This window comes from Schistosoma mansoni, chromosome 1 (assembly GCF_000237925.1).
Source record: "Schistosoma mansoni strain Puerto Rico chromosome 1, complete genome".
NCBI classification, from domain to species: domain Eukaryota; kingdom Metazoa; phylum Platyhelminthes; class Trematoda; order Strigeidida; family Schistosomatidae; genus Schistosoma; species Schistosoma mansoni.
In genome coordinates, this window is record NC_031495.1 from 54,810,910 (window position 1) to 54,835,817 (window position 24,908).

The window sequence follows — 24,908 nt, forward strand, 5'->3', positions numbered from 1 at the left end:
ACAAATTGATAAGAAATATAAGAAAATTACCGAACGCACCAAAAATCAGTGTTATTCTATCCTTTCTGGATAAATCAAGTAAAAATCCGTTACAAAGGTAATTGTTTGTTGCTTTATAACACTAGGTGTTTCCAATTCTGGGAAAGTGCTCCGATTCACAACCAAAATGCACGATCCCTGTCAAATCAAACAACACAATAAAAGAGGGAACAATCAATATTACTGCCGCCAAGATAAAATATCGACTAAAACAACATATATACAGTTCAGAAAGAAACATAGAAACTCAGTGAAGGCGACAGAAAAAATGAGAAAACTAATATGAAATGAAGTGTAACAATCTCAAATGGCATGAAAAAGATTAACAATAATGCACAAATAAAGAAACCATTAGGAACAAGTTGCAAATATGTGCATGGGGGGATTTTCACACACGAAACCTTCAAAATGGATCTTACACCGACCCGCAAAATCCCCCCATGCTACACAAACCACTTCGACGCCTTTTGTCGTGGTTCAGTCTATAGCATAATCCACGTTCAAGGAACGAGCAAGACTTACAGAAATACGCCTACCCGCCCTGCCTATGTTGATACAAGTAAATAATTGAAGCCTTACGTATATCCCTACTCACTAATCTGTTATTCGTTCGATCGGTTACTGACCTAATATTTCTGTTGTTGTCTTTTTCACAACCTTCGGCTACTCCTAAATACCACTTTCCACGTGTCGAAATGTTCGAAGCCATAATTACTATGCCTCTCTTCTTAGCTACAGAAGACCCAAAGTGGTCTACTCTTCATTGAAGCAATCCCAGCTCTGCAACTTTGTTGGATAAATCGTGAGAAATTTCGTCAGTAAGTTTGCAAGCTATTAACAGCTCGGACCATCGGTCACTTTCATATTCACCACCAAAGTTAACTGTTGACTTCAATCGTCCACGTTTGTTCTCAAAGATTCTTTCCATCAGCATTTCATACCTTTCTAATTCAGAAACGCCTTGGTATCGAATCGACCTAACCACCTCTGATAATCGACGTTCGTATTCAACTTGTGTGCATCCATCGATGGCTTTTTCAATTGTAAGACCGTGTTCAACTAACTTTTCACATTCATCGAAGAATCGAGACTGGAAATCTAACTGCACTTTAAGGCTGAGAATTTTGTTATCCAAATCAGTTCGAAGTAGTTTCTTGGCCTCGAGGTCTCGTTTCGTTTCTTGGAACCGTTTCTCTGAAACATGATAGTCACTAAGGAGAGTCTCGTAAGCATCATGGCCTTGTTTATACTTACTAAGTTCCCTTTCAAGAATTTCTCTCTCTCTGTAAATTACGATTCTCTTTACCTCGTTCGTTAGCTTTCATCTTCGTGTCATTCGTTCCAGCTCTTATATGCCCAGAATCTAGCTCGGTCGTGATGTTGGGTCCTTGATAAATCATGTCATATAGGGGGACCCCTGTAAGTTTGACGGCATAATCAAAGACCACTCCTCCTTCCTTTGGCTTTTTGGGGTTCGACACTGCATGACGAGAGCGATAACCTGACCTCGATTTTTTTGAGGAACCTTCTTCGCATAGCCCATAGTGAAATTGCTCTCAAAACCTTTGGTATATCAGGGGGGTAGGTTGTTATCCTTGGACAACCTAAGCTGCAATCTACTGTCTGCTACTTCATGGTTTCCGTTTCTCATGTTCGAAATCTTTTTTCGAGGTATCGAGACTACAAAATGACCATTCTTGGAGCACGTGTTCATTTTCACAATCTGTGTATTCGCACTTACTCCTACTGATACTGATTTATGACTCGAATGGATATCGGCAAACTTCCGATCCTAAGACTTACGTACTTGAACTCCCAACTTATGTACCTTAATGGTATTATACTGAATGTTAATTTTAATTTGTACATTCGACCAAAAATCTAAGGCCTAATAAAGTTAAGACCATGAGCTATCTATACTTTCACCCAACCGTTGGCCAAGTAACTAATGGGCTTCCGGAACATCATAACCAATCAACAATAGGATTTCTCCCGAATGCGGCCACTTTACTACTCTGTTCACTACTGACTTCGTCGGCTTATGCCCTGGTATTCGCGACACAAATAGAGCACCTTCAATCGTAACTCGGAGAAGGATGATCTGTTCGATATTTAGTGACCCAACTGCCGGATGATTTGGCTACGGTTCAGTGACATTTCACTGGCCCTGAAATAGATTGTAAACTGACTACTGGAAGAAGACTATTTCCTTAAATAAGAGTTTATTAATAATATGCGGATGAGTGAAAGGAACAAATATATGAACCATCAGTTCGAAAGTGTCATTAAAACCTACTAGATCAGCACAGACAATAAATGCCTATCAAGCTATTTGCATCCCGGATCTATGAGACTTTACAGTTGAAGCAAAAATTCACGCCGTTGGGACAAAGCTATCCAGCGTTCACTGATATTTCTACCGTCAAATCAACTAACGAATTGACGTAGTTAGTCCTGGAAAACTTGGCCCTAAGATCATTTCTCTCATCCAAAAAAGTTTCTTCATTGATAAATGACTCAGTAACTAAACGTCCCTCTATTATTTGTGTATACAAATAAAGTTGTTGAATCATATCTAAAACTTGGAGTTCTACTGTGGAGAAAGTAGATTAGATTTTGCAAGCTTGGTAGGTTATCTATTGCTTTCAGACCATATTTTTGAAATTTTCCATCACCAACTCAGATGATATATTTAGATAGTCACAGTCTAATACAGTTAGGCAGAAATGTTATGACCTCCCAACTTATATCTAAATCACACCATACAGTTAATGCCTTAAATGAACTCATACCTGTTTAACTGTGTGCCATGGCCGTTACATTTATGTGTAGAACAAAAATGAATTTACTAAGGATAGGTAATCTTGGAAAAAACTAAAGTAGTACACCGTAGGACCACTTGCTAATTCTCCAATCCACGACCCTGTCTACACGATACGAGGCCATATTTTCATATCAAGAATATGAATGCCGAAAATTGTTTGCAAATCTATCATCTAAATAGATCTTTCAAGGAACCTTTTTGGGTGGTGATTTTATCATCATGTTTCAGCTTCGGATTTTTACTGCCTCTAGAATAAGAGATAGATGAATGACATTCCGTAAGGATGATCTGAAGAATGATCAACAGGACATTAAATTTTTAAAAATCCGAGATCTAACGGCCAGAGTGCAACCAATTTACGATGGTTTATCATTAAATTATTGACTTGACTTTAAAATAACTGTCGAACTCACGAAAAAAAGGTGTGTACAAGTGTCCGAATTATCCTGTTCAAGTAGTCGGAAAGGCCTTTAAACGTAAATTTTGTTGAGATGGCAGTGCGAAATAAACAACGGTTTCACACTCGATGAAAGATATTGGCTAATGAATTTAGTTGGGTTATCGATAACGCCTCACACTAATATTGTGGGATTTTGAATTGCTGTCTCCATCCATGTACAAAAGAAGTTCACGAGGCCCGTTTAGTCAGTCATCCTATACAGAACCAGTAATTAACCTTAGGAGTCCAGATAAACTTCATGATCGAACTCATTCGAAGGTAACCAAGTTTATCTCCCTGCATTGATAAATAATATTATGGTTAAATACTTATGTACATTGTCTACAAGTAATAATAAGGTTACTCATGTGTGACAGAGAAAAATTGCTTGTTAAAATTGACTTAAGATGTCAAATAAATAGTTCTTAGTTAGGTTTTTACACACTATAGGTTAAGTAAAACTACTTAAGTCTCTGGACTTTGGTCAAAAGACACTTCGAGATTTTCTGGCTTTCATATAACATAATTTCACTCTCCTAAAAGTCATTCATGATTGTGTATTGAGTATCAATCTCTTTTAGACTCATCGTTTTTTTATTTCCATCAATATGGTGATCTAAGCGTAATATTTCGATCAAAGTTTATAATGCGGTCATGATTATTTTTAGCTTACCAAATTGCATGAATGAGGAATTCATCCCCTTATTTAGCTTAGTCGGCACAAAATGTTGTTGTTGTCTAGAAAAAATTAGTTCAAAAGTCTTTCCGCGGTTGAATTTCTCGACCGTTGTGAATTTATTTGAACAGATTGTCAATGAGGTCATGTTCTTATTCATTTTATGAAACAAAAATATTTATAAGCCTTTGATGCCTGAGCCCCGTAAACATGGTCATTAGAAATGGTTGACGAGGTGAAACTCAGCTTTTCAAGGGAGACGTCTGTCTAAAACTTGTTTCACTTACTGCTATGTCACATCCCTACTTATTTAACTGACTTATTTCAAACTGGCAAATGACTCATTAAGTTTACAAGATCTGCGTACAAAGTTTATTTATCCTTATGAAGACCTTTTAGAGTAAAGGCAAAGCAAGAGCATGAATGGTCATAAGCCGATCAACTGGCCTTATTATGCATTGCTGACACTTCAAGCTCATTTACTTGTGTTATTATGTTCAGTTGATTCGAGTCGTTTGACCACTTTTGTTTCACCACTTCTTTAAGCATGATCATAATTATTTGATAAACAGCTTAATTCTTCCGAAACTGAATCAACGATATTTTTGATTTCGATACTTGTGAACTTTGTGACGCGATATTTCGTCTTCAATAGTGACAGGGAGACGGAATTTCGCCTTATGTCCCGAAGGGTTTGAATTAGTTGTAAGCTTTGTGAAGAGACTAAAACGGCCGCTCCTTTTGCTGCAGTGTTAACCGCCTTAATGGCCAAATTTTGGTTGGAGAATATGCTACTCGAGACAAATATAAAACAGTCATTTAAGAATTAACTCTCATCTGATCAACATCCAACTCAGCTTTTGTTGAAGTTAAATGATACATATGCATTCAAAAGCTTAAATTTCCCAGAAAATTCTACTTTTTTAAGCTTATGATGGCAATAACAATGTCATGGAAAAAACATGGTATAGTAAGCAGCTTGTACACTAGTAACCAAGATCAGTTACAAGAAACTGAAATTCTACTCCATAAGCTTACATGTCACTACCTTATACTTTGTCAAAAATTGAATGCATTTCAACTTTGAGTTTGCTTATTATCATCCTTTATAGTTCACTTTCATGTTCTTGCCTTCACTTGCAAATAAAGATTGGAACCGTTTTTAAGCGCAAAATTTCAAACTGATACACTGTTGGACAAGCTTTAAAGCTTAGTTGTTTATGTACGTCTGCATAAAAAGAATACGAACTGTATTTATAAAACAAATGACTGATAAATTCATCATCTTACATTCAGCGTGGGGATTGGGGGTGTAGAACATCAACGTTGATGTTCTATGTCGAGATGATTGGGGGCCTACTAGAGTTAGACGTGAATGGTGACGAACCAACTAACGCTGAAGTCACACCTCGCGACCAGCCCTTACGTGGATTGAACTATCGACGCATCAAAGGATCATGGATGCTATGGAGACTATACAACACAAAGGACGTTATTACAAGAATATATTAGTTAAGGTACAACCACGATAGTACAGAAGTGAAAGAACAACCACTGCCGCGTGGGCCAGTCCATGGCGTGTAACTGATTGATGCGCGTTGACTATCCTTGACCTTGACAGGGATCGATGATCTGTTCGATATTCAGTGACATTTCACCGACCCTACAGGGGTTTGACTTGTTATCGTCAATGTAGAACAGAAGTAACAGTGCAAGTTTTCATTATTTTTGGATTCATAAGACTCAATTCTTAAGTCGTTACTACTCAGATTTAGAATGTTCATGCGTAAACTCACAGTCATGTCACCACCTTTACACTATTTTTCATCAAACCGAGGTTTATCCAATATATTTCAATATATATTTCTTCTCACTTTTTGAGACATATCCGTGAACTTTATTGTTTTTGGCAATCGTATAGAAGCATCATCGTTATCATAAAAGCAGAAGCGGATCAAACCATGGTTCTTCACCTGGTGTTGTTAGTGACAAAAGAACTCGTGATTCAAAGTTTGGGCTAGTTGAGGAATTTGAAGATGATGAGACGAATAAATTTCATTTAAAAAGTACTCATATTTGTGAAAATCCAACAGTTAGTAATATTTCTGTTCAAAATAAAAGCTTGTTATTCCATGATCCAGAAACCTTTGAATACGAGCCGTCTAATATGTCCAACTCGACTCCTAATTTGGACCATCTCTTCTCACACGTACCTGGACATCAAGCAAATCAGACTTTCATTACCGAACCTGAAGAACATGACCAACATATATCTGACGATTCACAGATACAACAATTATTTCCTGACATAGCCCAATCCACGCCATGCTCTCCTAGAGCCAACAAACTTTTTGAAGATCACTATGTTTTAGACCCCAGTTTTACTAATTACGAACATTTTGGACATACTTATCAACCAAATACAAATCTCAACACATATGGGTTTTACGAATGTCAGCTGAGTAAACAGTTAACAAAGTTGAGTATGCTTCACGCTCAACAATTAAATATTCAGGTTTTGTTAGAGCGCGAATGGCTTAAATTGCACAAGGTTAGTTGATAGACATTGTGTATTTTTACGCAAAATCATAGAGTTTTCTTGGACCTGCAGAATATTTGTAAAAACGCCACATAAAAACATAGATGATGAATAATAGTGCTAGTTACCGGCGTCTTTTATTTAATATCTACCACAGCGGTAGAATCTGTTAGAGTCCAGTTTATTACATAATCCCACAAAAATAGTTTCACTCGGATCATTTATAAATATTTTCATTCTAGGTCAAACAATTACCAACATTTTATAACCAGTTTACCACAAATAGTAATAGACAAAATCTGACGACTGAAATATCGTTTTCGGTTGAAATACCATAAAGACTAGCCATTGCTTAGTGATGTCATATAGATTTACAATATATGTTTTTTGTTTGTGAGGTTAAGCAAAGACGTTTTAAATGTTTGATTGTGTAAGAATTTCATATACATATACGCATATTGCTTAGCATTTTTCAATTATCGTGAGCAAAGTTTCAGGAAATGTGATGTTTATTCTACGTTAACGTTTCCATTTGATGTACAGGTCATGCCTAAAATTATATATAGATGGGTTATCTGGGGGGGCTTATACTTTTTTTGAACTGTTTTCCAAAGTCGTTGATGTTATACGCAGAAGAACTGAAAATCAATAACCAACTTTAATTAGAGTTACCTTCTACTTGCACGAATGTTGATTTTGTTTATCCATTTAAAATAAAAAGTTGTTATTATTAGGTCTAAAGTGACTGGTTTGAAAAAATCAATTCCTACTAATAAATTTTCGATATTAGTCCACATGATTGTGGAACTAGTTATCTGGATTTTAACCAAAAAAAACGTTTTCGACCATATTTGACTCAGTGTCCATATTTTAATTTTACCATTCAAAACCGGGGATAATCAAAAATAAGAAACTTTAATCGAAAGCATATAAATCTAATTTAGGTTTCACCATTAATAACTGTTGTAAACAAGCTAACCGTTGGATAGATTCAAAACATTTTGTTCCGTCGGCTCGATTTGTGCTTCAGTTTCATTATATGGGAAGAGAATATGCTTTAAAGAGGTTGGAGTATTCACAAATATGCATATATCTAGATGAATATATCCTAAAGTCGTTATTATAATAAAACTAATGATTTTAGTAAAATCAACTGGCATCGTATTATTCTTTTTGTTTTTTTGTTTATTAAATAAAATTTTATTATCGCAAAATAAAACTGCAAACAAATTCCCAGTATAAATGACGAGACACTAGTATTTGCGCTTATTCGCCTGATGTAGATAATAACTCGTCAATTTAGATATTTTAACTAGATCTTAGGGTGTGTAGTGCCGAATTCGGTTGCACGTATTATCTTCCAAATATTATTTAGCATTCCTCAAAATAATGATATTCAACTTGGAAAATCGTCTCATTTGTAGATAATCTTCAAGTGACAAGTCAGTTTAGTGGTAAACGTATAATGTTGGTTAACTAAGTATACCTTTTTACTGTGATTTCATGGATAATATTGAAATCTTTACACTGTAGCAAGATTAATTACTGGTCACTGAATATAGACTTTAATTCTTGACTAGAAAGGGGTAGTTGACTAGTTCTTTCTGCTTTGAAATGATTCCCTAGTTGATGTCACTCTATGGCTGTATTAAAGTATGATAAGATTTTATCTCATTGATTGTTTTTCGATGACACAATGAAGAAATATTTAGTATGATATAAAAGTGATTGTTAATATCTTAAAAATACTTCTATTTTTGTAAGGTATAAGATCGTTTGTGATATATACCTAAAAAATGAAACTTTTAAAATCAATGATAGCATAATTGTCAGAAAGCTTTGTGAGTTCTCTTTCACGAAACCTGATTCTTTAGCGAAATCGTCGTTCTATCGATTCCTATAAACTTTACTCTTTGGATTTAAGGAGTATCATGTAATGGTTTTTCAGAATTCGATAATCCGTTACTCTGTTTTAACAGTACAACTAGTCTTCAAAAACCAAATTAATTATGCAGTTTTACGCCAGTTATCGGAATTGGAATTTCCTTCCTGAAGTAGTTAAGGAAGGAAAATACTACAAGTTATTCAGTCTGGAACACTTTTTATGACGAAATATATTGCCTGTAGATAATTGGTAGAAAGCCGTGAACCCAAGTTTCATCCTGATTATTGTTCATCTGCAGTATCCTTGAAGAATTAGGACACGATATTACAAATGTCACTACCAAATCCATTATTACCGACCACTTTTGACACGAATTTTCTTTTGTATCACCACCATTTTTATTACAGTCGGTCTCTAAGTAAAGGCGTATATGATGTTTGTTGGTTTTTAAGCTTGATTCAGTTCTATAAGCTTAGTTCTCAATGAGACTCAACACCACGAATTATATTATGTGATGTCAGCTTATCACTCTGTTTTGTTAATATAAATAAACTTTATTCGAAATAATTTAGTTTTTGAAATTTCCATTATCTGTCTAATGCATTATTCAACTTTAATTCATTAATTTTTACAATATTCGTCGCATAATGGGGCATAATATTTGAACTTCAGGGACAGTGGGAGTGTATGTTACAGATATATAATAGTATTGTAACCTCATAAGAACACTGACATGCATGACTATTTATTCATAGCTGCAGAAAAAGTGTTACTTACAACTTGTCATAACCGAAAAATAACTGATACGGTTCTGTTTTCTGAAGAAGCCCATACCGTAGATGAGGACCAGTCAGACATCATAAATTAATCAACAACCGGTCAATAACTATAAAAAGGTGCATTGATTTCTATTTCTGGTCTATAGTCACACATTGAAATGGACAGTACTTGATATAACTTACTCAACAAGTTGATCCATATATGGAATTTGAAATACCAACTTATTAAATTGCCTCAATAAACAAACATAACTAAATCACTGAGTTAGATATTGGCGCAACTGTAAAGTAAAATGACGTGATGTCATTCATAAGATGTAATATATATATATATATATATATATATATTTGAAAGAAAATACGACTTGTTGTTTGAAAGTTTTGAAAAAATGGATAAAATAACTTGAAGATGATAACGATCAGCATTTAACTAAGTTAATTTAGGGAGAAAACTACGATCAAGACAAAGTGAGAGCCTGTATCAATCACCTTTGAATTCGAATATCCAGCTTGCAGTGGTAAACCGTAGGTGTTTGTACTATGCACGACATTTTACTCGACATCCTATTTGGGGTAACTTAACTTTGAAAGTATTGTGAAAATGTAGTAATTAAACATTTAATGCTTTGTTGTTTATATTTTATTATAGCTGAATTGTTTGAAAATGGCTAAGTATGGATATAACGATAAGAGAAAATCCGGTAAGTGAATATGTGGGAGAAATTAATTTTTTTTACCTTAAAATGTTTTTTTAATCATAAAGCTTTTAGTACATACTTTAGCTCAAAAGTAATAGATAAGTTGAAAAGCAAAAAGTAGAAATTGTTCAAAAGGTAATCTAATCTAATAATTTTCAAGGAAATTTTAGATTTTGACAAATCAGCTGGATTCATTATCAAAAATATTTATTATTACTATACAATGGTCTATATTTATATCGTTCCTCTAATGATATAAAGACATTTGTTTTAATTATCTTGACCTAGTTCATTGACATAGTTCATTGTCAACTTACACGTCTTCAGTATTTAAATATATTGTACCATAGGGGGTTGTTTGTGGAGATTTTTAGTAATTTTTATATATAGTTGAAATTATGAGTCAGTTGAAACTAGACCACCATGGAAAACCTGGAAGCACTGGACGGCCGTTTCGTTCTATTGTGGGACTACTCAGCAGTGCGCTTCAACTGACTCATGATTTCAACTATATATAAAAATAACTAAAAATCTCCACAAACAACCCCTTATCATATGCTCACTAGTGACTGGCTCCATGAGGTTTTTCCTGGAGTTCTAGTGACAAGCAGTAATCAGTAGAGTTCAACCAAGTCTTTGGGAGATATCAACTCACTAAAGACATTGTGAAATGGTTGCTCGACTTCGTGAATTGGTTGAAGTTGGACGATAACATCGTTGGATGACGACTCAGTGGTCTATCGGCTAAGACTGGTAGGTCCTGTGTTCGAATCTCACGAGGCGGGATCGTGGATGCGCACTGCTGTAGAGTCCCACAATAGGACGTAACGACCGTCCAATGCTTTCAGGTTTTCCTTGGTGGTCTAGCTTCAACTGACTCACGATTTCAACTATATACAAAAAATGTACCAAAATAAATAATCTTGTATAATAAATCTTTATAATGTATGATTTGGTATTCCAAGTATTTGATTAAATAGAAAAATGATGTTCACTGTTCATTTTTATTTCCTGTACTAATATCAAAGCACCTATACTTCCCACCTTCCCTCTTCCTGTTGAAATAACTTTCTTATTTCTAAGAATAATAACAGGAAATTCTTCGATGTAATCACGAGTTACATTATAGTGAAATCATGTATATATATATATATCAACAGAATATTCTGGAATTCATTTCTACCAAAATATGTAAATTTATTAAAATATTCTTTTTGTTTTTTTTTAAATAACAGAATTTTCGAACTAAAAATCAATCTTAACAACTATTTAAATTTTTATTAATAAAAAATAAATAATAACATTATTACTAATCAGATATACAAATATGGTTGTTACATGGATACATAAATTCATTATTATTCGTTTTAAATTTAACTAAACAGTCTTTTTTTTAGTTGTTATTAATTCATATGAATTAATTCAATTTTAATGATTCACACATTTTAGTGACTTTTTAATTGATTTAAGTAATATACACATACCTTCTACTTACCTGTTTATCTATCTAATCAAATATCTATTTATTAATCATAACTTAGTAATAAATATTAGTAGTTGATTAAAGTTTCTATTGGGTTTTGATTTTTTTTATGTAATAGTTTGTTTGAAGTTACATTCACTTTTACTCCATTGTTTTTCTTTGTCCTTAAAAAGTTGAAGTGTTCATTGAGAGTGTACTAATAAACTTGATAAGCTTTTTCTATCTATCGTCATTTTGAAATGGGAGAACTCTTCTTGTTATAGTGAAGTTAAGCTTTTTACCAATGTAGCTTAATATCACAAGGTAATATCAAATAAAGTATGGATGAAAATTATGGGTATCACTGAGTATCATGAAATGTTGTCTTCTATGTTGGTAGTAGCTAAAATGCATTACCGGTAATAAGTATCTCATAAAAGTTAGAGTTATACTGTCAATTGTAGTGAACTAAAAAAAATTGGATAAACATGATGCAATAAAACGAACTGAAATATCAACAGGGTATAATTTATAATACATGGACCATGTGATGAAAGTGATAATCTGAACAAACATCATGATCATTAGATGTGGTGTGTCTGAAGCACAATCATTTCAATAAAGATATTTGTATCCAACACTAAATAATACATATGATCAAATGCCTATGGGTTCATTTCAGATATATACAACAAGAATGAAAATATTGAGCAGAGAAAATTCGATCAATTTATTTATAGACTAGATTTTAACACTACACAGGGCCACCCGTGGAATTGTTTCGATGATGTTTTATGATGAGATACATTTTAACAATACTATTAAGTATCTGAGAAATATGTACTAAAAATAACTGTTTGGATTTTTCTAGATCCTATTCAGATAAAAATGGACTACCTTAATTTTTCATAGGCAACACTACATGGAAACCTGGTTTTTTTCAAATTGATGATGTCATTACTAGCTAGTTCGTATTTGGAAGAAGGTAGTCAATGTCTGAGTATTTTGTGCACTCGTTTTCAACGAACCATTTTAGCTATAAACTCTGATAAATGCTTTTTTTGTGTCCAATTGCTGATTTCCGGACGATTAAATCACCCTGATCAAAAATTGTAAGGTAGATGCTCTGAAAACTAGTGTTCTAATCAAAAGTATTTGTAACTCCATGTGTAATCGTAATGCGAGTTATTTATATATGATTTATGGTTGATTAAATGACCATATAAAGAGAATCATTTAAGACATTTCTAGATATTGACATCTTAATAATATGATATTTGCTTTCTTGGTTTTAATTTCATCAGTATAGAAGTCATGAAAATTGTTGAATCTTGTTGAGATCACAGACCTATGTTAGTTGGATAACCATTGGAAACCTAGAACCATGGGATCACTGCTTCATCCTAGTGTGCGACCTTTTAGCAATACACACCCACGAACCTACCAATTGGGGTCAAACTCGAGACCTTTGGTTCTGGGAGTAAACACTTTATCTCCAAACTACTGAGCATTTAACTTCAATAAACAATTTGCTCAAGCTCTGCACGGTTGAACTTCACTGGTCACAGCCTTTCCATGGAACTCCTGAATTCCCCCTGACTAAGCTAATCACTAGTAACCATATGATGATTATCAGTGAGGACTCTGTGGAAATTGTTGAATATTTTGACATTTAACTTTGGGTAAAGTAAGCGTATTTGTAATTTTATTTCAAAATGAATACATTTACCCAAAATGATTTAAACTTAATATATCGAGTGAAAATTTATATATTCTTTATTTCATATCTACTGTTGTTTAGAAAACTACGATCAACCTCACTTTCCATTCATTGAAAACATAAACAATGCAAGATATGTACATTCAGCAAGTAACACTAATACAGTACCAATCCGTTCACCTGAAATGCATAATATGAATTCACTTAGAAATCATAATAATTTACTTTATACAAATAAAAATTTCAAATCAGCTGAATGTGGATTAAATATTTTAGATAGTGATGATAATCAAGTATTTACTATTGATACATATAATGATAATACTTTAACAAGAATGCAAGAACGAAGTCGTATTAGTGTAGACGGAGAAACATTCGACTTCAATTCAAATTGCCGCATGATTTCGCCAAATTATATATTAAAAGATAGAAAACCTGTACACAATTTGAGTAAGAAATGAGATTATATTTAGTTATATATTTTTTAACTTCGTTTTATCATGCAGTTTACGATAATATGGTTTTAGTAAGTTAAGATTTAATATATTCATAGCTTATATAACCGTACACCCTATGGTTTTTAAAAAGTAAACTGGTATTATGAGTAAATTATTCACAGGAAAACTGAAAACCCTCTTGACTGAATGTTGGTACACTGATATACTAATCAGATTGAATAAATTTAATGCCTACATTTAGGTTTCTAGCCAGAAAGACCATGTTTCAGGTTCCTGTATATCAGGAAGACAGATAGAGGAATGGTTAGAATAAATAATTTATTTTGGAGTGTTAGCTGCTTTCATTGAGTTGAAGCTTTGGAAACCTAGCTATGCTGTATTTTGAGTGTGGATGTAACAATTTACACACGCACTATCATATCTTTTAACTCAGAGAATTTCTTTATGAAAATGAGGTTTTTTAAATAATCGCTGCAACATTATAAATATTCATTTGACAGATCATAGTATACTTTAGTCATAAGGGCTTCTATTAACTCACTAAACTGAACTGATAACCATCAATTTTATGAAGCTTATCATATCCATGTACTCACTGTGGTTAAGTTAATGTTGATAAGAGGTTTTAATGACAAACTATTACGCTTGCACCAAATATTTCGGCCTAGCGATTCATATAATCTGCTTTACCTTTAAGACCATAGGTTGTTGATCAGTATGGACCTATAAAACAAGATGATATGATGTCTGTCTTGGTTGCAATCAAAAGATCACACTAGGCTTAGGAATTTTCGAAGCAAATCTGTCAAGAATTTATTTTTTTGAGTAACTGGTTGAAACAAAATTTTCCTTATATGTTTCTCTGCCCGAATAAAGTTAAGAAATAGGCAGTTATAAATTCTCTTCTGATTGGTGTTTGCTAAACCAGCACCAACCTCATAGTCGGATGTTCGATTTTGTAGGAGCGATTCAGAAGAAAGCTGGAGATAAGCAAATGTAAGTGTGTTATCAGTACATTAAATCAGAGGCTGTTAATATGAGCAATAATAGTAGATGCAGACTACGTGCTTAGAATCCGTCTGAAAACCGCAGTCAGTAGTTGGATGACATGGCTCAGAATCGATCATAGTCGCTGAGATGCATACACTCTTCATCTTGTTCTACATTTTGGGTCCTAGTATTCTTTTATTCTGATTGCGAACCATGTTTATAATGTTCCTCACTAGCATTCCTAACACACTATTTTGATTTTTTACCATTCACTTTGTTAATTTTATTCCGGTGTTCTGATGTTCAGGGCGATTCGGGCCAATCCGAATTTGTACAACGAATTACCTAGATTGTAATTACTTGTAAAATTGGTTCAAAACGATGTTGGTCAGTCAAACAATTTTTCAAACGGACAAATGTGGTCTATATCGACTACATGTTTACCATACGTTAACTCCTAAAACACAGGAATTTTTATCAACTACCATCAGCTTTACTGAGATTAAAGTATTAGCTGACTCTAAGAATGGAACTTGCAAAGTATCTGAGTTACCGAACAGTTTATACTGTTACTGATAACACTTGCTTTCGATCTGGGACTTTAAGAAACACGAAAAAAATGTTTTCTAAGATAGGAAGATCGCTTTGAGCACACTAGAGATGATCACATACCACTGTTAGGGGTATTGGTGTTTAGTTCCAATACTTCATTCATTGCTCTTTGAATGAAACTACACTAAACAATACAAAGCATGTAGGCCATGTAGTGTTATTTGTCAGAGGAGTTGCGACCAATTTTCACAACCAAAGTTTAAAAGTAAGAGCGTATACTTCAAATATCCAAAGGTTGTTTGTTTTGACATCTAGTTTGAGAATGAGGACTGACGTGACAGTCTTCTTTACCACTTCACCTATTTGTCAATACCAATATTATGCTGGCTATCTGAGCGATTTAACCCTGATATTGATTTGTTGAATTATAACAACTAGCAGTTGTCCTACTTCTGATCACGTAGTAAGTTTACTGTGCAGAATTCTACCTCATGTTACCATCCAAATGTTGAAAAAGAACAACAATTGGTAATTTCAAGTATTTCTTAATGTGTGCCCCTAAATATTATTTTCATTAAATACACATACCGAATCACCGCCCACTCTAACATCGGAATTAAGATTAACCAGTTTTATAAAAAGCTGAGGTTAGTCAGATCAATCAAAACATAACACTAATCAGTTACTTTCGTTACTTATATTTTCTTCTAATGATTATTATGGAAATTCATATGAATAAATGTAAGAACAGTAAAATGATTTTGCAAAAAATGTATGTGGATCTATAACAATATTTCATATTGTTCAAATGGACAAAATAATGTAAAAACTAAAGTAACATTTAAACAAATTACACTTTGAAATATACGTTTTTCATTGTTTGGTTTATGTTCGATACAGTTTTATATTACTATTTTTAAAACAAATTGTAAATCTACTTTTATCAGTGATGACCTAGCAATCAGGTGATCATCTTTTGTAGTACAATATCACGTAACTGTACTGGCATCAGATGTGAGAGAAAGAAAGGAACTTTGAATTATTAAAATTCTGTATATATATATATATATATATTCCTTTTACTGTTGAAACAAAAATTTAATTACAAAAAACAATCTGTCAAGTTATTGACAAAAATTAACTTTAAGTTATTTATTACCTATACACTAATCTTGTTCACATGATAACAACAGGTAACTAGAAAGAATATACAGTTTAAATTCTATTACTGAACATGCTTTGTATAAGGTAGTTAATAATAAAATATATTTTTGATAACATAGTTACTAATAATAATTAAATAACAAAGAACTAGACTACTGTACTAGCAGAAGTCAATAAAAATTTTCTTCCATTTCAAACACATTCGATTGATGATAACCAACAATTGTGAAATAACTAACAAAACTAGTTATCATTAGATTCCGTCATGAAGTGATATTTTAGTAAAAAATATTATTTATCTATTTGTGTTACAATAACAGCTTTTTGAGTTTTAAACGTGCAAGATATAATGATATACTAATTATAAGAAAAACATTAAATCAACTGTGGTTTAAATTCATAATTCACAACTAGTTTTTCACCCATTCCCCCATAGCATGTCCCATACCTGTTACCCAGTAATATCAATAATTTTTACAGTCATTACCTTTCTATTAACAATGAGCTCTATTAATCTCGCTATCAGTAGTTCAGACTCGAGTTTGAGTGTGGTCATAGCCAAAGATGATCTGTTTCTCAGCTTACTACAACTTTATATATTCCAGACAAAAAAAGTGCTCACCTAGACATTTTGAACACATATTTGGATAGAATTTAAACCAATCACTTTTTTAAATATTTATGGTTATACTGTTGACATTTATTGTTAGGACTAAAGAAAAATACCACAGTCAATTTAATGTCAGGCAATATTACGTTGCTGACCACCACGAATTCTCAATAAGTGTAAAATTTGGAGTAAAATATGAAGTAATTGTCATCGAAATTGGATCGTGGCTAGCGGTGGAAAACGGGACTAGCATTTCGTCCTAGTTGGGATGCTTCTGCTGCAGGAAACCTCCATCTAACTATTGATAATCTCATTGTGACTCGAACTCACTACCTTTTACTTCTAACAATAACGCGTTATCCAGTGAACTACTGATTGCAAATGGCCAGTGATCTGGGTGAAGGGTGTCATTTTGATTCGAAAGGCTTTTAATCTTTTTATCGTTAATGTGAAGGATTACGTGCTTACCAAGCAGATCGCCTTGAAATGTTAAGTACATTCAGATGATAAGTTCTAAATAAGATGAAAAGCGTTTCATGAATTCCACTCCCCGCCAATATACATCTTTAATAGAAACTTGTGACTAAACGAAAATATCAAGACAATTCCATAAATATGCACATTTACAAATATAAATTTATGATTTGTGGTTCGGAACATCAGCGCCTGGAAAATAAAAATCCTTGTAAATCAAATAGATTCTCAAATATAGAGTGGTGTTATGAACTGTTTAAATACATCAAAATAGTTGAATGTTTTAAACATTAATTGAAAAGTATTAAACATTTAAAATGACTGTATCGATATTCGGTGTACAATTTACTTGAGCAGTTTTATTTTTATTTTTCAATATAGATTCAACCATACTTTATAATAGGGATCAACTTTACTCACAAGAACCACTGAATCGTTTAATTCAAAGTTCACAGTCAAACGGTTACAGAAATTATCCGCAAGTTTTTAACAAACAGTTATACAAATTAGCAGCGAAAAATAATTATCATTTGTCTGAATTAAATGATCAACAAATTATCAAAAAACCAAGTGTACCAAAAAACGGTTCACCATCGAAAGAAAGTTATTTAACTTCTTCTGAAATTGAAATCCACTTACCAAGACAATATAAGTCTTATCAAGCAAATCAACATTCAAAGAAATCACTTCAGACTACTATGAATTCTAATAATATCTATATAAACAATCACAGCTTAACAAGAATACATTCAGAAAAACAGAATTTCAAACAATCGAAATTAAATAAATATTCAGGTCCTGATCAATCATTTTCGAAGAAATGTTTAAAATCCGATAGTAAAAAGAAGATTTTGTTAAATCGAGATGATTCAAAGCTACCAATAAATAGATCTAAAAGTCCACCACAAATGTTTATATTACGTAAAAGTGTATCGCAACCTTGTATTTACAAAAATGATCTAAATAAGGAAGAAATTAACAGGTATTTAAAAAAAGAATATGTATTACTGAATGCTACTATTCATTTGTCGAGTTTTTTAATTAATGGTACTAGCTTAATGATATGAAATCCGTCTGAAATAATCGAAGATCTCGGAAATTTTTGATAGACAAAATTATTTGCAATTCATGTCCTGATTCTAATTGTTTAATTCATTTAGATATGTACAGAGAAAGAGAGAAATCACTACAGCAATGAAAAACAGTTTTGGAATTTCCAACAAAAGGGTTTTTATTACTATACTTTTACCTAAAAAGAAAGTTTAGTGAATAGTCTGCTCCTCCTTAATACTCTTGTGATATTAACGTCGGAAGTGTAATGATTAATTAAATTTTGAAATGGAATTTATTAATGGGATTCAACATTTCTTATACTAGTTATTTAGCCAGTTTTAAGTGATTTTAAATGGATTAATTTCATTACATAGAATCATACTGATTTCCAAAAGAACACTTTAAGTTTTAGAAATTTGAAATGATTTCTGTTTCTATAATTTCTGTGTGATTATCGTTTCTCAGTATTTAACACCTTAATAAATTATTGTGGGATATATGAAATTATCAGTATAGCTTTGCGGAGATTGTTGAATTTTTATTGAAATAATGAACCAACAAATGTTAGACCAACATTGAGAACCTGAAAGCACTGGGAGGCCTTTTCTCCCTAATGTAGAATTCCTCAGCAATGCGTAATCATGATTCTGTGAGTTGGAATCGGAGCCAGGATATTCGGGCTCGCGCAAACGCTAAACCTCTGAATTTCTGGGCCTGCATATTTTGTCCAGTGCTTCCAGGTTTTCAATAGTGGTTCAACATTTATCGGTTAATGGTCTCAATATATAAATTTCTCTGAATGTGGGAGATTTTCAAGGCCAGTACACGCACTTAAATACTTAAAACAGTTATTCACTATTGATAAATGTATGTAATACAGTGAGAGGTTTGTAAAAACTATGTGATATATTGAGTAACATTGAAACAACTGTGGTTTTAATTTGTTATTCACAACTGTACCAGAATTAATAAAGTTTTTTCACCTCCCTTTGCACTCGTCGCACTGATAACCCAAAATAAATAATAGCAATAATAATAATGGAAGTTGAATGTTTGTAATCTGCTTTTATTATTTGATTTAGCTTTTTGTAACTACTTTCGTAGATGTTTACCCGCCCCATATCGCAAATCACAATTAGTCCCCTATTCCATAAGTGTGTCCACAAAAACATGTAAATTGATAAACACAATGGAATGAGATGCAATCGTTTATATACTGTTTAGATTCTTATTATTTCAGCACTGGTTTTAACTTTTTTGCATTTGATTCATGCATCGTGAGAGGATAAAATATAAGAATTGAACTGAGTGGGTAAATTCGACTTCTATTAGGTGTCCAACAGGATTAATGTTGCATCAGTTACCGCAGAATAAGAACTGTGTTGTTGATTAACAGTTAAACAGTAATAATTCTATAAAAATTAACTGAGAGCGATTTGTAATTTTTGTTGTTTACATCATAGAATAATGACCTTAGTTGGGTATAAACTGTAAAACTTCAACAGTATCCATAATCCCATTCACGCTTATTTGTGATTGTTGTGGTTTTTTGACATACGCTAACTGTATTTTATATTTATCCCAAGAAAAGACTGAAAAACTCCCAAGCATGATTTTACCAACCAAACAAATGATCATTACTTTAGATAGACAAAAATTAAAACTACCTTATCGGATAATATTATTTTAGCGACATAAGAATTAATTAAGCGATGATTTAATTACTGAACCAGAATTTTTACTTCACTCATTTTGAATAATGTTTGCTGATAAGTAGTTTAACATATGTTCAGCTGTAGCGTCAAAATATTAAATCGGAGTGTTAAGTTGTTGAAAAATGTGTCAGTAATGTGACTCAATTGTCATGGTTATTTAATTGTAATATTCTGGAATTATGGCATAAAGTAAATGGCTTTTATATTATCGATGATGAATTTTATCTAATCAGGGTCTATGAAATTCGACTATTAGTCCATATGAAAAGTCTGTGATAGAGCATACTTGTTTAGTTTTTGACGGGCAAAGAAATTTATATGTTTGTCTTAGTTCTCGTTTACTTGTAGTCGTATACAAACAGGTGTAATTTCTGAGTAGTAAAGTTGTTTAGGCCAAGTCATAAAAAAGCCAATAGTTGGTACATTTTTGCCAATAATCCAAGCAACTGTTTTCAATCCGTTATCAAACAAGTTCGCACTCTAGAAAAGAAATGTTTGCGACGAAACCTAACAATCTAAGTTCATTTTATGAGATAAGTATTCATAAAACTATAGAACAATCTAATAAAATCTTCATACAACTAAACGAAACAAAGTTGAATGTCATTTAAATTTGATAGAAAGTGTTAACTTCTTGTTTTGTGCCATTTTAAGAAACAGTAAATTAGTGGGATAACAATAGTAGTTACATAGTTCACTTTAGAAAGTATGAATATATAATTGATGCAAAGTAACAATCCATAGAAATATGAAAATTCGTGGATATTTTCATTTGAGCCTAGAACTAATTAACTGTATTCAGAAGGAAAATTTACCATATTATCGATATTCATAACGCGTAATTATTGTTAATATCGTTTCAAATGAGATTATTAATGTTTCTAAAAGAATATGTATCATGTCATCTAGAAGCAGCATCAATTTGAATGAAATTCCCACTCCTCTATTTTCATTTATTCATCAGGTCGTTTGGCTGGAAGACCATTTGAGCTGTGATATATGTGTTATTTAATCCAAGGTCTCACTGACTTACGTAAAAACATGCATATACAGTTCTAAAGTGTGTGAATGAATATTAGCTTTCTTAACAATACTTTAAAGCTGGAAAAATTGATTATATCTTCTTATAGTCATGTACGTAAATCGACACAAGCATGATTACAATAGGCTATTTTAACAACACATTGCGGAGCGAATTCTTTATTATTTCAGTCATTATAAAAGACCTAGTTTCTAATAATAGCAATAATAATATTATCAGTGGTAATGATAATGAAATTATGTTTTTTGAGCTGAGAAAACAGACTAGATGCATTGGAAAGTATTAATTTAGTTTCATTTCAAAACGATACATATGATGTATAAAGTATGAAGTTTTTCAATAATACACTTCTCGATTAGTTGTAGTTTGATTTTTAAGCATTTAATTAATATTTTGACGACGAGCTTCATTATTTAGAAAATTTAATCGTATTCCAAATCACCACTACGTAGTATGATCTAATAAATTGTTTATTAAATTTACAAAATTTAGTTCATGTTTGAAAATATATAAGCACCTCAAACAAACAAAATTTTGCGAAAAAAATAATTGAAAAGATTGATTGCACAGTAATAAGCTCTAGAGATTATTTTGAGAATTGACACTTTTATTAAGGTCATTTAATAAAAATTCATAAACCTTTTTTCTTTATAACACTTTAAAATAGTATAAATTTAACCAATAATTCTTAGGATGCATATGTTACTGATCGATCTCAGTTGAGGTAAATCTGAAAACTAGGGCACATAAGATAGATGATTCTTTCTGGTACGGGAATCTTTAACAATGTCCACTCATTATACAACCAACGGTCGAACCGAGAACCTTTAGATCTCACATAGAAAGTTTAAATATTAAAACCATTGAGTCAGCGTCATGTAGTACAATTTTAAGACTTATAATTTGTATCAATACATTAACCAAACTACTACTCATCAGATTACTCACATTCTATTTTTCTATATATTCATTATATATATATATATATATATATATATATATATTTCTAATGCAGATCGAGTCCTCCTCAAAAGCATCCTCTTGTCAAACAAAGTAGTGAATTGAATGCAAACAGATCATCAGCTGAATCAATTGATGGAGAAATCTTGGATATTGATTATAAAGCTTCATCATCATTATTGTTTGATCACAATGATAAGAATAGTGATCTGAAGAAAAATACTTTTAATGGTGTTGTTAATTGTGGTAATGATCAACATTGTTTACAAGAGACTAGTCAATTGTTATCATCATATCCGCGTATAACAAAACAAGTTACTAAATTACCTAAACACATTGAAGTGGATAAAGAAAAAGATTATGAATATAGTTCAAATTCGACAAGTCAATCAAGTACTTCAAATGTCACAAATAATCATATAAAAACTAAACATAAATCTATGACCAATTATCACTATAATGATAATAAATTAAAAGTTGTTCATGCAACTGATAATACAAATAGTGTGAAGAAGTAAGTAATATAAGTGTATTTTTTATGGATTTTAAATCACGAACAGATTTTAGACTATTATTAAAGGTTTGGAAACACTACTTGGCTATTTCCTTTCAATATAAGACTCTTCAACGGTACTCATTCATAACTTCCTATCTCGGAATCGAACCCAAGACCTTCAGTCGTAAGGTCTAACGCTTAAGCTCTAAACCATCAAGTTTGAATTCGACGACACGCAAATTTAGTTTTAGTCAGTCTGCGATTTCGCGCGACCATTTTTCATCGTCTCTGATAGGTATTTTCCTCATTTTTGACACTGTTGAGTTCCATTGGTCATAGATTTTCACCAGAACTTCGGGAATCGCATCTTGAAATTAAATGCCAGTGAGCACATAAATATCAGCTTGTGGTTTTGAAATCTATGAGAATTCTATAATTTCTATAACATCCTATATTGGTATGTACGCCTAAATCGCAACATTATTTGAGATTTTCAACAAGAGTGATTCTGGCATACCATCCTACAATAGTTGTTATATGAAATTTTATACTCTTATAGTAGCCGATATTCTATTAAGTTTTATAATTCCATTTCTTCCTCGTAATTATTTTTAGACCGATGTATGAACAAAATAAAACTAGTTGTAGTATTATACATATTTCAAAAGAATGTAAACAAAATAATACTATTGATCGCAATGATTCCTCCATCTTGTCAAACTCTTTGTCCACGCTAAGGTTGTCAAATACAACTGCGAATCAACAAGACCAAATTATTAGTAGCAACTGCACTACTTCTATGATAAAGAGTAATAATAATAATGGTGATTTGAATAAATGTATAAAACTTACATCCGATGATCAGTTGAATAATTATGAGTTGGATTTAACAAATGACTCTGGTATATCATCTGTGAATAAAGATTCGACAATACCAAGTGGTGTAATCTGTTTACATAAAGAAATTAATCATATGGTATTTGGTCCTTCTCGTAATCTACTCAATAATGCTTTGTTGAATTTCACAATTAGTGAACGAACAAATAGACCAACATGGTTAGCTTTATGTACGGATGAAATGAAAGTTTTTGTTTATGATTTATGGGTAAGCAATGAGTAAATTTATTCCTAATTATGATAGAAATCAAAATTAATTAGGAGTGTTATTATTCTACTGAATGTAGAACTCCGTATACAGAAGTTAAAAGTAGTAAATGAACAATCTTGAATTGATACAGGTTATGTAAATGGAGATAAGTCGTAAACAGTTTTTAACTTTACATGATATCATTTTTAATTTCATTTACAAACTTTATGGATGGTTCCCTAAAGCCGATGGTTTGGAGCAACTTTTTTTAAACCACTGTGTCTTCTCTCATGCCTGTCTTTCAGAATATACTTAATGCTCATGATGTCGTACACTTCAATATGTTGTCGATTATGGTTTAAAATATGACAAACAAATGTCTACACTAAAGTTGTATTGAGTAAATTAAATTTCATGACGAAATAGTTATCGAAAACTTTTTTTCACTGATATCCTTTGTGATTTTGATGATCCGATTTCATGATGTTTGACCGTATCTAATTCGGTACTGAATATATATATATATATATATATATATATATATATATATTACTTGAAATAACAAATGCATTTTGACGTCTCAATCATGCTAGTCCAATCGTTACTGATTAACACAATGTCGATTGATATTGTTTTAATTGAAAATATTGATTAGCACACCTAATAAATTATAGCTAGTGCAATGAATTATTATTCATGCTCAGTGAATTTTAGTTTGATTCCATCAACCAAATCAAGACAGACAGATATATCAATAACGAATCATTAGTTGTAAAAACAAAACTTACTCAGTATAATTTGATGTTTCACGTGGTACACACATAAAAAAGTAAAAATAGACCCAGAACCTCGCTAAGAAATGTTTAAACCATGCTGTGTTGAAAACATACATTCATTTAAAACTACTAAATAATACTGACACTGTTTTTTTTCATTTTCTGGCATTCGCTCTAAAAGGAAACAAGTTAAAATATGTTGTCATACAGAAGCACACATAAAAAGCTAAGCTCTACTACAACAACAAGAACAAGTTCTTCACTTGTGTTAATTGTATTAAACAAGACAAATAATCACAATTGTTTTTTATTCCCCAATTTGTAAACTCTGAATACCAAAGGATATGTATATAGTAGACACAAATTTCATTATCAGTATAGGATTATGGAGATTGTTGAGTTTAGATTCATATATCATGAATGAAACAATGTTCAACCACCATGGGAAACCTGAAATCACTGAACAGCAG

At 32.1% G+C, this 24,908-nt stretch overlaps 1 protein-coding gene across 1 annotated transcript in view; it reads left to right on the plus strand.

Annotated features, from left to right (window-relative positions):
• Positions 1–24,908, plus strand: part of Smp_156420 (putative zinc finger domain protein) — a gene marked incomplete at both ends in the record, with an annotated part of 61,701 nt that overhangs the window by 18,474 nt on the left and 18,319 nt on the right. The window contains 6 exons of the mRNA XM_018794892.1: positions 5,900–6,529; positions 9,831–9,882; positions 13,143–13,511; positions 17,691–18,291; positions 22,135–22,593; positions 23,191–23,680. Of these exons, the coding sequence (XP_018649259.1) occupies positions 5,900–6,529; positions 9,831–9,882; positions 13,143–13,511; positions 17,691–18,291; positions 22,135–22,593; positions 23,191–23,680 (2,601 nt within the window). The remainder of the gene's footprint in view (positions 1–5,899; positions 6,530–9,830; positions 9,883–13,142; positions 13,512–17,690; positions 18,292–22,134; positions 22,594–23,190; positions 23,681–24,908) is intronic.